At 48.4% G+C, this 16,161-nt stretch overlaps 1 protein-coding gene across 1 annotated transcript; it reads left to right on the top strand.

Moving 5' to 3' along the window:
• The first annotated feature begins 2,304 nt into the window (after positions 1 to 2,304).
• CFAP20 (cilia and flagella associated protein 20) lies at positions 2,305 to 15,613 on the top strand. The gene is made up of 6 exons (XM_066349900.1): positions 2,305 to 2,655; positions 11,750 to 11,829; positions 12,882 to 12,993; positions 13,576 to 13,764; positions 14,115 to 14,225; positions 15,220 to 15,613. Exons 1-6 carry the CDS (start codon positions 2,572 to 2,574, stop codon positions 15,223 to 15,225), a joined length of 582 nt encoding a protein of 193 aa, XP_066205997.1. The 5' UTR covers positions 2,305 to 2,571; the 3' UTR covers positions 15,226 to 15,613.
• The last annotated feature ends 548 nt before the right edge of the window (positions 15,614 to 16,161 follow it).

Here is a 16,161-nt window from a genome sequence, read left to right as displayed (position 1 = left end):
TGGTTTATTAAAGCTGTACATTTTTAAAAAATCTAATTTGTCTTGTGTCTTTAAGATCAATTTACGAGTTTTGTTATATAACGACAAACTGGTTGGTTTTGTATATAAATATGAACACATTGGCTTAATATTTGATCAGTGCTGAATTAAAAATTTAATTTGTTAACCATAAAACATTGCTCACACACAGTCTAGTTTCCTTCGACATTTCGAAGTTACATATTTCATCTGTTTGGTTTGTACAAACACTTCTAAGAGCTAACAGGAAAGACCAAAAATCTGTTGAAATCTTCCTAAGTATTCAGATACTAACAGGTCTAAGTCTTCAACTCATAGATGTAATAGATCAAAAATTTGAAATAGTCATTGTTTACAAACTTAAACCTTCTTAGACATTTTAAAATTAAAAATCACAGAACTAATTTTAAATTCCTCGAAACATTTCAAATTTAGAGCGTCAGCTCTTCCAACACATTGTTATCTTAAGTATTTCAAATATCTTAAATGCCAAAATGTCATAATAATCAGGAACTCATCCCTCATCTTGACATGGATTACTGATACGGGTTTGATTTCCTTGCTGTAATCCCTCTGTGTGTTCTAACACCTCACCAAGTTGACATATTCCATCTAAATGCAGGACTGTGATTTGTTCATGGTCAGAGATTCTGGCCTGGACACAGACTGGTTCTACTTCTGTGATGGTTCCACCCAAACTTCGGGTTAACCAACAAAGCCCCTTGTAGTCATGGAATTCTCCAGACAACCCTTATCTTGAACTTCAAGCAGTTAATTAACTTTTCTGCAACTTTTTTTTTAAATTATTTTTTTATTTATTCATTTTTAGAGAGGAGAGAGAGAGGTAGAAAGACAGAGAGAGAGAGAGAGAGAAGGGGGGAGGAGCTGGAAGCATCAACTCCCATATGTGCCTTGACCAGGCAAGCCCAGGGTTTTGAACCGGCGACCTCAGCATTTCCAGGTCGACACTTTATCCACTGCGCCACCACAGGTCAGGCTTTTCTGCAACTTTTAATGGCCTGATGTGTATCAGTTGAGCTTCTATACTTACTGCCCAAATTGTAGTTTTACTGCCTCATTCCATTCTCTCTTTTCATTTATTACTTTTTAAAACTGACTCATCTACCCCATTCTATAATCACTAAAAGAAGCAACTTATTAGTAAGATTCTTCTTGTGTTTTGTCCTTATACACCTTCTCATTGATGAAGAGAAAATGATCTTGAAAAAGTACAATGTTTAATGCGTTCCTGTGAGTGGCATCTGTAGTTTTAGGTTAATTCGGTCTACATTATCTTTGAAATGAGAGTAAATGTCAGAGGTGATCATTTGGCCATACTTCATTCATTCATTCATTCATTCATTCATTCATTGTGTGCCTGTCATAATGGTACTATGCTGGGTAGTGTGACTCATTCACAGAAGATAGTCTGTGTCTGAAAGAAACATGGAACTGAATAAAAAATTCTGCAACAGACTCAGTACACAAAAAAACCTAATGTATAATAATTGTGTTCTCCCCTAAGATAGTCTGAAAAATTTAACCACCAAAGGATAAATTGTTCACTGGCCTAAAACAGAGTCCCTAGAAATCATTAAAAATTAAGTTTCATAAAAAAAGATCTTTCTACTGTCATACAATCCATATTCCCCCCACCTCCCGCATGTCTGGAAATTCTGGTTCAATTGTTCATGGGGTTTCTGAGAGGAATAAATAGTTTAATAAAGACTAAGGCACTTGAATAGAGCCTGACACATAATAAATTCTCAATTAATGTTAACTATTATTAGCTGTTATGAGGATGAACTTAGCTGTAAACTCCCTTTATGTCAGCCACAATGTCCAGCACAGGTTTGGGCACGGAGTATAAATATACTGCTCACAAAAATTAGGGGATATTTCAAAATGAATATGAACCACCTCACCTCTCCACTTTTCTTTTGCGCTTATAATTCCGCCTCACCTCTCAGGGGGGCGGGGCCTGGTCTCAGGCCTCCTGACGTCCCCGCCCCGTCCTGGCGCCAGGTTCCCATGACATCAGGCAAGGGCCAACAACACAATCTATAATCCAGTCTCCTTCCGCTTCTACTAAAAGCCGCTCTGAGACGATGATGGAGAAAAATAGTCCTTTGGCAAAGGGGTTCTTTTCACGAGGAGGCGGGACCAGGGCGGGGCTTAAGGGCGGAAGGAACAGGAAGCCCGTGATTCCCGTGATGAGATTGGACCCCGTGCTCTCAGGGGGCGGGCTCAAGTGGGCGGAGGAATCCATCTTGAGCTGCGGGTGGCTCGCCGCCTCCATTTAAGGCGGGCATTGTGGCGCGGGCGGCAGTTGCTGTGGTTTCCAGCTTGGGCTGAGTTAGTTTTTCTGGGAGCAGAAACTCACGGACATACTGTCCCTCGTCCCAGCCCATGTGTTGGTGGCGGCCCATCTAAAGGCCAGCAGCACAGCGTCCCTAGTCGGCCCAGGGCGGCCCCATTCTTTTCCTTTCGCCGCTCGGTGTCCATATTTATCTAGGTCGCCCCGGCGCGGCCGAGGAGAAGGCCGCGTCCGAGATGTTCAAGAACACGTTCCAGAGCGGCTTCCTGTCCATCCTCTACAGCATCGGCAGCAAACCCCTGCAGATCTGGGACAAAAAGGCAAGAGGCTCGGGGGGCGCGGGCCGCGGCCTCTCCTCGCTCCCGGGCTGCGGACGGGCTGGTGCGCAGTGGTGTCCGGTTGGGACCTAGGGGATGCCGGGCGGTTGCTGCTGCGCCCTGTCCCCAGCCTGGTGTGACGGAGGCGCGAGGTGGGGCGTCGCGGGAGCGGCGGGAGTGCACGTGGGGTGGGTGTGGCCGGGTTGAAGTGTCCAGGGGCCGCGGTGTGGTCAGGCCAGGGGCCCCTGGGTCAGTCGATTGCTCAGCGCTTTGGTTTCCCCATCCACGTGGTGGAGTTGCTAGTGCTTCACTCACAGCGTGAAACGCATAGACTCGTTCGGGGTTGTTTTGGAGACATATTTGGAGACTTTGTTTTGGGGTTGTTTTGGAAAGCAGCTGCTGTTCTCCGATGTCACAAACATTTGCAGTGCCCGACACCGGACACAGAGCCTCCTTTGTTCCGGGAACCCTGGTCCAGGCCAGGCAGCACCGCTCGTGTTGGAGTTTTAATTCGTTCGCTCTCTTCCTTTTACTGATTCCGAACAGGTCAGACTTTGGTGGCCTTGGGCACCTGTTCCACTCGCCCTGTGACTGGGGGTCTGCACGGTGCCTTCCTCTACTGTCTGATTTCTTCATCAGGAAAATTGCAAAATGGTGATAAAGTTTTGTCTGGATTATTAAGCTCACAGCCGAATATAAACCTCATTGTCTTTATTCAGGTGTCCACAGGATGATACTGACCCCGGGAGACGATGACCCTGTCCATGTTTTGGAGACGTTGAGTAAGGGGATGTGTGCCTAGCAGCCTGTGATTTGGTCCACATCCTATTTCATACTCTGATAGTTCATTTCTCATGCAGCTCCCCTGACGGTTAGCTGTACCCTTTTTTGAATGTAAGTTAAGGTTGGCTCTACTGTGGAAGGCTGGTAATTGAGGGTGTAACAGTGCTGTTCTCCTCCAGGGAGACTGAAGGGAGGTTGTGTGTCGAATGGTGTTCTCAGAGAGATGAATGTGGACAGCTCAATAAGCACTTTGTTGTTGGTAATGATGCCAAAACTTTGGATTTCATCTCAGAACAACTTTCTGCCTTCCCTTACCCACAGACGAGAAGGCCTCACAGAGCTTGGGGCAAACATGGACAGCCTTCTGCCCGTTACCACTAGGGACTTCTCCATTCCGGAAGCAGCTTCGAGGGGGGCGTGTTCATAATGTCATATCTATAAGATAGTTGAAGGCTTTGAATATGACGAGTTTGGGACATATGCATAAGTAAAAAGTCTGACCACCTCTGCTCTTTTGCAAGGATTCTGTCCACAGTCTAGAGCTAATGCCCAGAGTATTACATAGGAAAGTGGTTCCTTAGTTTTTTCCCTATTTACTGCATTGGAATAAAACATTGTAGATACTGAAATTGCACCTCTACAAAGACAGTCTGTAGTGAGTGTAGCAGGAAACTGTGTGAACTCTGTAAGGCTTCTCAGCTGTGGCTTGACTTAGTGCTGGGCTGTCAGAAGGCATGGAGAGAGTGGCCTTGTGTGCCAGTTGAACTTGGAATTGTAACTGTCAATATAAGGCAACTAAAATAGAGAAGGAGACTTGATCCGGGAGGAGAGGTTTTCAGAGCAAGTCAGAGGACTTATACTGAGAATTCAGGGCTCAGGAAGCCTCAGCATTTTGATTAGGTGAAACTTTTATCAGAGTTGCCCATTTTATATAGAGTTGTACACCTGGAACCTGTATAATTTTATTAACCAATGTTATCCCAATAAATTCAATAAAATTTTTAAAAGAAATAAAATAGTTTAAAAAAAGACTTGCCCATTTTAACCCTTCTGGGCTTGATCTTCTGTAGTTCTTTTTCAAATGCAGCTTTTTGACTGTCAACATGTTTACACATGAAATATAAAAGCAGAGTAACCATGGTGCACTGCGTCCCTTAACATAAACACATGTGAAAACATTGTTCCATCTGCTGGCAGGTTGCATGGAATAAATTTTGGTAATGAAAACACAAATCTCAAACATGATTTCATTGAGAGCTTAAGTGAAGTACCTTCCACTTAGGACCACAGTTCCTTAAAGGGAAGAAGAGTCTCTGCTTGAAGCCCCCCACTTGCACCTTGGATTTGTGCCCTGGCTCTGTCTCAGGGCCTCTGCTATGGAATAGTTTTCTCATCTTGTAGGAATGCCACCTCCTTCTCATGGTTATGGATATGTATATAAAGTGCTTAGCAACAGCAGTATGGCATACAGTGTTAAATAGGACAGAAAACTAAGCAATTTGCTCAAGAGTAAAAAAAAAAAAAGTATACAGTGGTACCTTGAGATACGAACAGACCAACATATGAATTTTTAAGATACGAGCTCTGGCTCGGTCCGTGTTTTGTTTGAGATCCGAGTGAAATTCCAAGATACGAGTCGTGATTCGGGAAGCTGCTGCTAATTGGTGCGTTGGCGCACGGGTCCAGTATCGGCAGTTTGATATACGAGTTGACTGACTTATGAGCTCAGTTACAGAACGAATTAAATTCATATCTCAAGGTACCACTCACTGTATTTGAGCCCAGTATTCAGATGCTGAGGAATAGGAAGTACAATAAAACTAGACTTCTGAAATGAGAATAATTTAGTCATTTTATCATGACTTTTCCAGTCCCAAGCCCTAACGTGGTATAGTGCCTGCTTACCAATTCTCCAGGCTGGCCTCTCCTAGGGCCTGTCTACTGCACTGAAAGGCGTCCTATCCTCTCTCACCTTCGGGCTGTTGAACTTGCCAGTGCCTCTGCTGGGACCCTCACCACCTCCACCTCTATATTAGTCTCTAGGTCAGAGCTTACAGGCACTTCCTTGGGTTAATGTCTATCCAGTTGCAAGGTCTACTTACTTTTCATCATAGTCTCACTTGAAATTAGCCTCTTAAGATCTTTATTCCTAGCTAGACTAAGCTTTCTTTCTTTTTTATTTGTTTTGTATTTTTCCAAAGTTAGAAGTGGGGAGGCAGACTCCTGCATGCTCTGGACTGGGATCCACCCGGCATGCCGACCAGGGGGCGATGCTCGGCCCATCTGGGGCTTTGCTCCGTTGCGGCAGGAGCCATTCTAGCGCCTGAGGTGGAGGCCATGGAGCCGACCTCAGCACCCAGGCTGACTTTGCTCCAATGGAGCCCTGGCTGCGGGAGGGGAAGAGAGAGAAAGGAGAGGGGGAAAGGTGGAGAAGCAGATGGGCACTTCTGTGTGCCCTTACCGGGAATCAAACCCGGGTCTTCCACTCGCTGGGCTGACGTTCTACTGCTGAGCCAACTGGCCAGACTAAGCTTTCTGATAGAGATCTTTGTCTTTTTCAAACCAAAAGCTTAGGACAAATAAGGGTGTTTTTTATTTTAATGTTCTCTTAATTTCTCTTGGACCCAGCATGTATTACATTTATTAAAAGACTCTTCTGTGTAATGTAAACATTACTTCTGGTGTGTAAAGAAAATACCAGGCGAGTCTGTTCTCACTGCCTGCCTGCGTAAAGGATCATTTTCGGTCTTTACTGGTAATATCCCAAGTTTATTAGCTGAACGTTAATTCATACCAGCTTCTCTTTCTTTCCTCTCACCTTGTCTTGCTCACAGCCGCAGCTGATCCTCCCCTAGTCCCAAGCTAAATATTAGAACCAGAGTTTTTGTGGTGGTTGCTGGATGGGATTAGATTCCCATTTCCTGTTCCTAATTTAAAAAATGAACAAAGACTCCAGGAAAAAGCTCCTACGCCCTAACTTCTAATTAGTAAACCTTGTTGGTCCTTGTTAAACTGATACAAGTTCCAGTTGTAGAATTGAGAGTATTTGGATACAGAGGTAGTGAAATTATTTTTTCAGATTTTCCCTGAGTTGGTCTAGTGATATTCTTCATTTTTCTAAGTAACAGCTTTTATAATAATTGGGCAAAGCCAGAGTTTTAGTTATGCTGCCCTTCCAAGGCGCTGTTAGGAAGAGACTGGCTAGCAATGCGCTTTAACTGGGGCTTGTGGGTCAGCCCAGAGCCGCCTGTCCGCCGCCTAGTCCCTGGTGAGTGCGACAAAGGGAGAGGAGCCCTGGTCTATTGGAGCCCGCTAGACCAAGGCCATAGTCCACGCTATGCCCAGTCCTCCCCACAGAGGTCCCCCTCTGCCTGTTTCCTAACAGCCAGCCCGTAGCAGAACCGTTTTTGCTGAAACGGACAGCTCTAATGGTTTAGTGTAAATGGGAACATGTGTCATTAAGACTAGGATACCAGATGGCTAGGGGCTCAGCTGTCTGCCAGGGTAAGTGGGTGGAGCCAGGGAAAGAAGCGAAAGGTGGGGCCAGGGAATGGATACAACTCCTGTTATTTTTAAAGCACCTGTAGCAATAGAGCGCACTGGCCAGCTTCCTCCCTCCTAGTATTTTTTCCCCTTAGCTTGACCCTCTTCCCTGGGGCTTAAATCAATGTTCTTTATTAGTTGCCCGGGCAACCATGGAAAGCCTGGAGAGATTGCAGGAAGGGCTTGATGGTTCTCTTGGTGTCTGCAGAGGCCGAGAACCGTCCCAACTTGTCATGATTTGTGAATGTCCGTGGTGTGGGTTCTGAAGCTCCTCACGCACCTCCAGCTCCTGGCTTGGGGGCGGGGTGCCCATGAAATTTGAAAAAGTAAGATTGGCATTGCTTATTTATTTACTTTGGAGGAACAAAACACTTGTGGGCCACATTTTGATAGTGGGAATGTGTTATGAAATCAAAAGTGGTAAGAAGTAATCGGCACTTTCTAATTTAGAGAGGGAAGTAAAATAAAACTGCTTCCACCATGAGCAATAAATGCTGACCGGTTCATTTTCTCATTTCAAAGCCAGGCCTGCGTGGTGACCTCTGAACTGGAAGGAGCTAAGGAAAGGAAGTCGATGCTCTCTGAGGCCATGTGTCTTGTTACACGTTTGTCGGAAGCTCGGCTGAGGGGGGGCTTGCTTCCTGGAAGACCTTGCAGTCTACATGAGCCAGATTGCCAGGGTGCTTAGGAAGCCTTGCCCCAAATTGTCCATAACCCTTTCCCCTTTCATCCTAGATGTAGAGCCTGGAGAAGAGGTTTAGGGCACTGCACCCCCCCACTCCACTCTTTTTTCCCCCCATGAGGTTATATTTGCAGCCCTTTGAACTTAAAGGAGAAAAATCATAATTCACTACCAAATCAACTTAATCTGATTTCAAAGCACTGGCAGCTTGTGATGTGAGAATACATGCGTGTGTCTTCCTTGAGGACTGAACTTCTTAGGCGGAGCTCTGCTCATCTCATCACCAGCTAGGTTAAAACCCTAGAGACTGATGCAAATTCCTTTGAAAAGGCTGTCTTGGTTCCTCTGCGTTCTCTGGTTTGAGGACTACATTAATTAATTTTGTAAGAATTAAGTTTGTAAATGTGGTTGTTGCTGTGTGGCTGGAAGGAAATTCTCTTAGGAAGTCACTGAAAGTCCTTTTAAAAGTGTGTGTATAGGCAGGAGCATAGGGATGCACAGTCCGCCTTGGCTTCCAGCCTGTTGTTGGCTTCTGCATGCAGTGTAAGGCATTGTTTTCTTCTGTAAAGACCCGAACAGTCAGCCTGACTGGTGGTGCTGCAGTGGACGCTGAGGTTCCAATTTTGAAACCCCGAGGTCGCCAGCTTGAGCTTGGGCTCAAGAGCACAGGGTCACCAGCTTGAGCATGGGATCATAGCTGCTGGCTTGAGCCCAAAGGTTGCTGGCTTGAAGCCCAGGGTCGCTGTCTTGAGCCCAAGGTCGCTGGCTTAAGCCAAGTAGTCACTGGTTCGGCTGGAGCCCCCCCCCCGTCAAGGCACGTATGAGAAGCAATCAGTGAACAATGAAGGTGCTACAACTGAGTTCTCCCTGTTTCACTCTTTCTCTCTCTAAAAAAATAAAAAAAAAAAAACCCTCAAAAAAACCTGAATAGTTTTATTTGCTAGAGTGAAGTCATCTGGTGTAAACTTTGAGATGGACAGAAGGCAAGTTTCCTAACATTTCCTCCCCGTGAAACCTGGCTAGGCTTTCAGGAGCTGGGGGGCTTCTTGTTGACTCTGGCCTGAGGAGACCCTAGGGCTGTGAGATTGAGGCCATGCTTTCTAACAGAGTTGGATAAATTGCAACATGTTGTATTTTAGCAGTAGTAGCCCTTGGGCGCTAATTAATCCTTTCAATGTAACCATCTGTTTGAGTGTTGCCTTATGTACCTTTTAAAGAAAGAAGGAAGTTATGTTTCAGAGACTAATTAGTGGTATGTTATCAAATTGGTGTCTGTATCTTGTTAGAATACTTCCAGTTCTTAATCAGTGTGACTACATCACATTATTTGGAAATAATTTCATGACTGATTCATCCTTCCGTGCCTTCACTGCCTTTCTACAGCAGCTGTGGGCCAGCGAATACAGTGTGTCCGTAAAGTCATGGTGCACTTTTGACCGGTCACAGGAAAACAAAAGACGATAGAAATGTGAAATCTGCACCAAATAAAAGGAAAACCCTCCCAGTTTCTGTAGGATGATGTGGCAGCATGTGCGCATGCGCAGATGATGACGTAGCCAGGGGTCTCCAAACTTTTTACACAGGGGGCCAGTTCACTGTCCCTCAGACCATTGGAGGGCTGCCACATACAGTGGTCCTCTCACTGACCACCAGTGAAAGAGGTGCCCCTTCCAGAAGTGCAGTGGGGGCTGGATAAATGGCCTCAGGGGGCCGCATTGCGGCCCGCGGGCTGTAGTTTGGGGACGCCTGGGTGGAACAGCCCACGGCCATGCCAGTTGAGATGTGGACGGTACAGAGGAAAGTTCAGTGTGTTCTGTGGCTCGCTAAATTTGAATCCGTGACCAAAGTGCAACGTGAATATCAGCGCATTTATAACGAAGTGCCACCACATAGGAATAACATTACTCGGTGGGATAAGCAGTTGAAGGAAACTGGCAGTTTGGTGGAGAAACCCCGTTCTGGTAGGCCATCAGTCAGTGACGAGTCTGTAGAGGCTATACGGCAGAGGTCCCAAACTTTTTACACAGGGGGCCAGTTCACTGTCCCTCAGACCGTTGGAGGGCCGCCACATACAGTGCTCCTCTCACTGACCACCAATGAAAGAGGTGCCCCCTTCCGGGAGTGCGGCGGGGGGCCGGATAAATGGCCTCAGGGGGCCACATGCGGCCCACGGGCCGTAGTTTGGGGACGCCTGCTATACGGGATAGCTACCTACGGAGCCCTAAAAAATCCTTGCGTGAGCCCACATCGAACTGCACTGAATAGGTATGAAACTGGGAGAGTTTTCCTTTTATTTGGTGCAGATTTCACATTTCTATCATCTTTTGTTGCTTTCCTGTGACTGGTCAAAAGTGCACCGTGACTTTTCGGACACACTGTAGAGGAGGAGACCACCACCTAGGAAGGGAGCGTTTGTGTGGGGAGTGAGGTGGGCAGTGTTGGCATGTGCTACACTGAGCCAGGCCTTTGTGCTCTTAATCTCCCTTGGAAAGAGGCCGAGAATCCAAAGCAGGAGGGCACTGGATGTCGGCAGCTTTGTTTGAGAAGCACTTCAATGTGACATTTGTGTCTTGAGAACCTAAGAAATGCCACATTGGCAGAGATCTGGGACCCATCCACCCAGCATCTGTCTCTGACAACGTACACCAAAGGGTGATTTGTGGGAACCATTGTCCCTGCTGGCAGCCTCACGGGTTTTGTGATGTACCCCAGGATCTCTGGCTTCCTACAATAGTCCATGGTGGATATGTTATCCAGGAATTAAAAAGAAACACCCTCCTTGAAACTATTCATATGTGCCAACTCTTAGAGTGACAAATTCCAGAAGTCAGCAAATATTTGAGAGCTTACTTTATGCTTCTCTCAGTACTAAGCATTGTACAAAATACAAACGATGCTTCATACTTGACCCCTACCCCAGAGCTAATACATTTGGGGAGACAAGACTCAGTTGCATCTTAGAGGAAGAATGGGCAGTGCTATCAGATGTCACCTGGGGAACGCCAAGCACACCACGAGTGGATCGAATTCACAGTAATAGAGCTCAGGGACTGACTTCTATTTTTAGACATATTATTAATAACCTGTGCTGAAAAGTACAACTATCAGACAGAGTTCACACTGTGTTCCCTCCGTTTCACAAACCCTATGGAAAGCCAGATGACTGAGTCACTGGATGCGACGGTCCGCGACAGCCGTTTTCACTGCACCGAGAGAAAGGCCACGCTGGTCTCTGACGCAGCCCGCGCTAACCCTGGCCGAGCTTCGTGTTAACACACTCAGCCCTTGCAGTCCAGCCCTGTCTCAGAAGGATCTTTGCACATCCCTGCGCTGCCCATATTGGGTGCTTAAGAGTTGATTGACTGACTAATTCTTCTTTCCTAAGTATTTTGAGAGGAGGAATCTGTATTGAATATTGTTTCCTTCCCATCATATCATGTACTTCCTACGTCTACAGCAAACAGTGCAAAACAACGTGGGATGAAGTGCTGTGTTGTGCAGTCTGGGCTGCTTGAGCCCGAGAAGCAAGCGGCATGAAGTAGGAGTAAACCGGGGGTTACGCTTTCATTGCCCCCCGCCCCTGTGGTACTCGGCGTTGGCCTCTCTGGCTGAAGAAGTGTATGGGGTATGGGGTAGTGTGAGCGTGGAAGGCCTGTGTTCATCCTCACTCTGACTTCAGAGCTGTCGTCTGCACTCCCTGGTGTCAGGTGGAAACAGTAGCACCTACCTTGTGATTTCTGTTGTTGCTCTTGGTAGGATTAAGTGAGAGAATGTATGTGAATGGTCTATGCATATAGGAATGCATTGAATGTTAGCGGAGTCTGACACTATTTCTTTGGGAAGAAATTGATCCTGATTTATAGATGGCCAAGTTGCCTGTGATTCCTATGGTGGCTGCTGGGGCCCTATACAGCAGTGACAGCATGGCTTACTTACATATCGGCTCCCACATAAAATGTCACAAATGTCCATGTCATGCCCCTTTGGGTCGCTCTGGTTTTCTCTGAATGGTCCCATTCAGCCTTCAAAATCTCTGCAAAGTTATTGCCAAAATTTCAGTACTAACCAGTTTAATTTTCTTCCTTATAGGTGCGGAATGGCCACATCAAAAGAATCACTGATAATGACATCCAGTCTCTGGTGCTGGAGATCGAAGGAACAAATGTCAGGTTGGTTGCCCCTCTGTTGTCCCGGAGCCGTGCTCCAGGGAGGTGCTTCCTCATGGAGGTGAATGCCCGACTGCACAGTCAGGCTGCCTGGTGGGCATCCAGCCCTGCCACGGAGAGCTGGCCTTGGCCGAGGCACTCAGTGCCCTTGGCCTTAGTCTCCTTGTCTGTAAAGTGGGGATAAGAACAGTACGTCTTCCCTATTGGGTTATGGTGAAGATTAAATAAGTGAGTGTGTCTAAAACAGAATCTGCTTAGCGTGTATCAGGTGCCGTGCAACTATTAGTTGTTATTAATATTTAACCAAGGTGTGTGTGTTGGGGGTGGCCACTATGGTTTTTGGTTCCACATTGGTCTTGTTTTGGTTTTCTGTCATTTGCTGGTTCTCTTGGACCAGAAATGTGTGTCTCTACTTGGAGAACTTCCTCAGATCCACTGGTCTGGCTTTGCTTTTCGGGTACTTTGTTGTTGGTGTCTAGTCCTGTGTGGATCTTTTGTTTTCGAGTCCAGTATTTTTTTTTTTTTTTTGTATTTTTCTGAAGTTGGAAACGGGGAGGCAGTCAGACAGACTTCCACATGCGCCCGACCGGGATCCACCCGGCATGCCCACCAGGGGGCGATGCTCTGCCCATCTGGGGCGTTGCTCTGTTGCAACCAGAGCCATTCTACCACCTGAGGCAGAGGCCACAGAGCCATCCTCGGCGCCTGGGGCAACTTTGCTCCAATGGAGCCTTGGCTGCGGGAGGGGAAGAGAGAGACAGAGAGGAAGGAGAGGGGGAAGGGTGGAGAAGCAGATGGGTACTTCTCCTGTGTGCCCTGGCCGGGAATCGAACCCGGGACTCCTGCACGCCAGGCCGACGCTCTACCACTGAGCCAACCTGCCAGGGCCTAGAGTCCAGCATTTTTTAAAGCATTAGCAGACTCAAGGGTTGAAGGAGTCATTCATTGGTCGACATGTCTGCTTCCAGTTTACCCCCCAGACCGTGCATTGTCGCCGTGCACACCGCAGAGGGCACGAGCAGTAGTGTATTTATCGGCATCTCCTCTTTCTACAGCACCACGTACATCACGTGTCCTGCAGACCCAAAGAAAACACTGGGAATTAAACTTCCATTCCTCGTCATGATTATCAAAAACCTGAAGAAATACTTTACTTTTGAAGTACAGGTCAGTGTATGCATGGGAGTGTAGGTAGCCTTGGCTATACCAGAGAGGTGTCCTGTCAGCCTACAGGGACAAGGGACCCTAGAAAGTATCCTCTGCTGTGTCTTCTTTTCTGCCTGTGCTTTACATGGATTCAGCCCTATTATGACATCTATTTGTGTTAGTAATCATAATTTCATGCCGAGGTTTTAAAGAAACACAGTAAATCATCATAGTAACAAGATTTCAAAGCTCAAGGGTTAGAGTAGTATCCATTTGGGGAGTGCCCATTTAATACTGGGTTGCTGATGGTCTCTAGTCTAGTGTTTTTTATTTTTCAAAGGGAAGAGTGCTTATGAAAGCATTCTATGGCCGGAGAGCCTGATGGGTGTGTCATATGTCATAAGCAGCTGGTGTTGTCTTGGCAACAAGATAAACTTGCTGCTTCCAGACCACCTGCACCAAGTGTGACGTGTGTCGGTCTGTTTATCCTCCCTTGGGTCTGAGCCTGGGGACACCGGACTGTTGGAGTTCAGGTCCTGACCTTACCAAGACTGTTAGCTTCCTCCAAGATGGAGTTGAACGAGACTCCGTCTGCGCTCACAGGTGCTAGATGACAAGAATGTGCGCCGGCGCTTCCGGGCAAGTAACTACCAGAGCACCACGCGGGTCAAGCCCTTCATCTGCACCATGCCCATGCGGCTGGACGATGGCTGGAACCAGATCCAGTTCAACCTGTCCGACTTTACCCGGCGGGCGTATGGCACCAATTACATCGAGACCCTGCGAGTGCAGGTCCTGGCGCCTTTTCCAGATGGGACCCCAAGTGGGAGAGGGGGCTGCTCTGTGGCTGGCTGGTGTCCCCTGTGGCAGAAGAGTGGGTTTCTGGCTCAGGCTTCCAAGTTACTGTCCAGGGGGCTTTAACCTCAGTCCCAGGACATACTCGGGATTCTGTTCAGATACATTGGGAGAATATGGCAAGCAATATGTCCCTCCTGTCAGAACCCACCCCGGCCAAGCCGAGGAGATGCCAGGAGGATGAAGCCTTGGCAGGTTCATGGGCCCAGGCAGCTCTTGAGAGCCAGGGAAGAGGAAGAGGAAGGACAGTCACCTTTGGTTTCTCAAAACTAGTTTTGCATCCGCAGATCCACGCGAACTGTCGCATCCGACGGGTTTACTTCTCAGACAGACTGTACTCGGAGGACGAGCTGCCAGCGGAGTTCAAACTCTACCTCCCAGTCCAGAACAAGGCCAAGGTGAGCCGCTTGCTCTGGGGAAGGGAGGCTGGGAGCTGAGGATCTAGGAGTGTTCTGGCCTGAGCTCACTGCACAGCTTCTGCACGCTGATGGGGAGAACCCTTCTATCGTGGCATCCGAAGAGCCTGAGTCTTCTCCCCCAGTGGCACTGAATCAGGAATGGTCCTGTGAAGTGCTTTGTGGGGCTCCCTGCACCCCACAGGGCGATGTGGCCCTCCCGGGGCGGGGGCGGGCACCCTGCTGCTGCTCACAGGCCTGTGTGGGGCTCCCTGCACCCCACAGGGCGATGCGGCCCTCCCGGGGCGGGGGCAGGCACCCTGCTGCCGCTCACAGGCCTGTGTGGGGCTCCCTGCACCCCACAGGGCGATGCGGCCCTCCTGGGGCGGGGGCAGGCACCCTGCTGCCGCTCACAGGCCTGTGTGGGGCTCCCTGCACCCCCACAGGGCAGGCACCCTGCTGCCGCTCACAGGCCTGTGTGGGGCTCCCTGCACCCCACAGGGCGATGCAGCCCTCCCGGGGTGGGGACGGGCACCCTGCTGCCGCTCACAGGCCTGTGTGGGGCTCCCTGCACCCCCGCGGGGCGATGCGGCCCTCCCGGGGCGGGGGCGGGCACCCTGCTGCCGCTCACAGGCCTGTGTGGGGCTCCCTGCACCCCACAGGGCGATGCGGCCCTCCCGGGGTGGGGACGGGCACCCTGCTGCCGCTCACAGGCCTGTGTGGGGCTCCCTGCACCCCCACAGGGCGGGCACCCTGCTGCCGCTCACAGGCCTGTGTGGGGCCTCTTTATAGCCTGGTGCTGTCGCCTGACCTGATGGTGGGCTGATGTGCCTGCTTGCTGCTGACAGGTGTGCCTGGCCCCTTTGCTCAGCACCCCCGCAGGTCACAGAGGTGGGGGTCACAGAGGTAGGGGTCACAGAGGTAGGGGTCGCTGACACAGACCATCTCTTTTCTAATAGCTTGAATTGACGCCTTCCATGTTGTTTTTTCTCTCCAGCAATAACCGGGATGCAAGTCAAGGGGTAGATCCTGGACCTGACTTTAGTTTATAAAGGAAACTATGTGGAGGACAATGCAGAAAAACAAGTATTTATGTTAGCTCACTGTCTGTGGTTCTTTTATCGAGTCCTCGATGTCCCTTCTTGCGGGCCCCCATGACCATCGCGTTGTAAATACAGTAGGGACAGTGGGGGTGTGACTGGACTTTGTCCTGCTGCCTGCCCTGTGTGTGGGAGACCCATCACCACAAACTTACAGAATTAAAGATGGCAGTTTCAGACCAATGTTTCTTTCTACGGTTTGTTCTTTGTTTTATATATTATCTAAATATATGTATATGTTGTATAATACTCAATCTGGAAATAAATAAAATTTTATAGTCTTGGTTTGTACATTTGTTCTTAGTTTGCATCTTTCTTAATGGTGACATTTCTCTTTCCTTTGCGGGATGAAAATAGAACCCTTTGCAAAGACATACACTCCTGCTGGGAGTTAGCTGACAGTCAGCACTTAAGGAACAGGACAGATCCATAGATACTGATTTGGAACAGCGTCCAAGAGAAGCTGAATGGAAAACCACAGGAATAGCGCATGACTAATGGAGGCATCTTCCCCGGGGTTGGGCCCTGAGGCAGGCTGACGACAGGATGGCACATCGCCCTGCTCGCCCTCTGCGCCAGTTAGCACGGCCGAGTGCTTGGCATGGGGGCAGGTCACCCGTTCCCTATTTGAGCTCCAGACGAAGCACCTGCCCTGAATTTTGGAGTTTCAGGGAAAACTATTTCTTAAAACATTAGGATCACATGCGAGAGCTGAAACCTCACACCGCTCACCCCACTCACACTCTGGGGCACGTGCTCGCTTCGTCAGATAGGTTTCCGAAAGGTAAACACGTGCTGCAGCTCCACCCTATGTGGCACGTCCGGGACAGAGAAGGGCA

The sequence above is a fragment of the Saccopteryx leptura genome, chromosome 9, assembly GCF_036850995.1.
Source record: "Saccopteryx leptura isolate mSacLep1 chromosome 9, mSacLep1_pri_phased_curated, whole genome shotgun sequence".
Lineage (NCBI taxonomy): Eukaryota > Metazoa > Chordata > Mammalia > Chiroptera > Emballonuridae > Saccopteryx > Saccopteryx leptura.
Note: the sequence above shows the minus strand (reverse complement) of the source record. Positions and strands in the feature narration are given on the sequence as shown.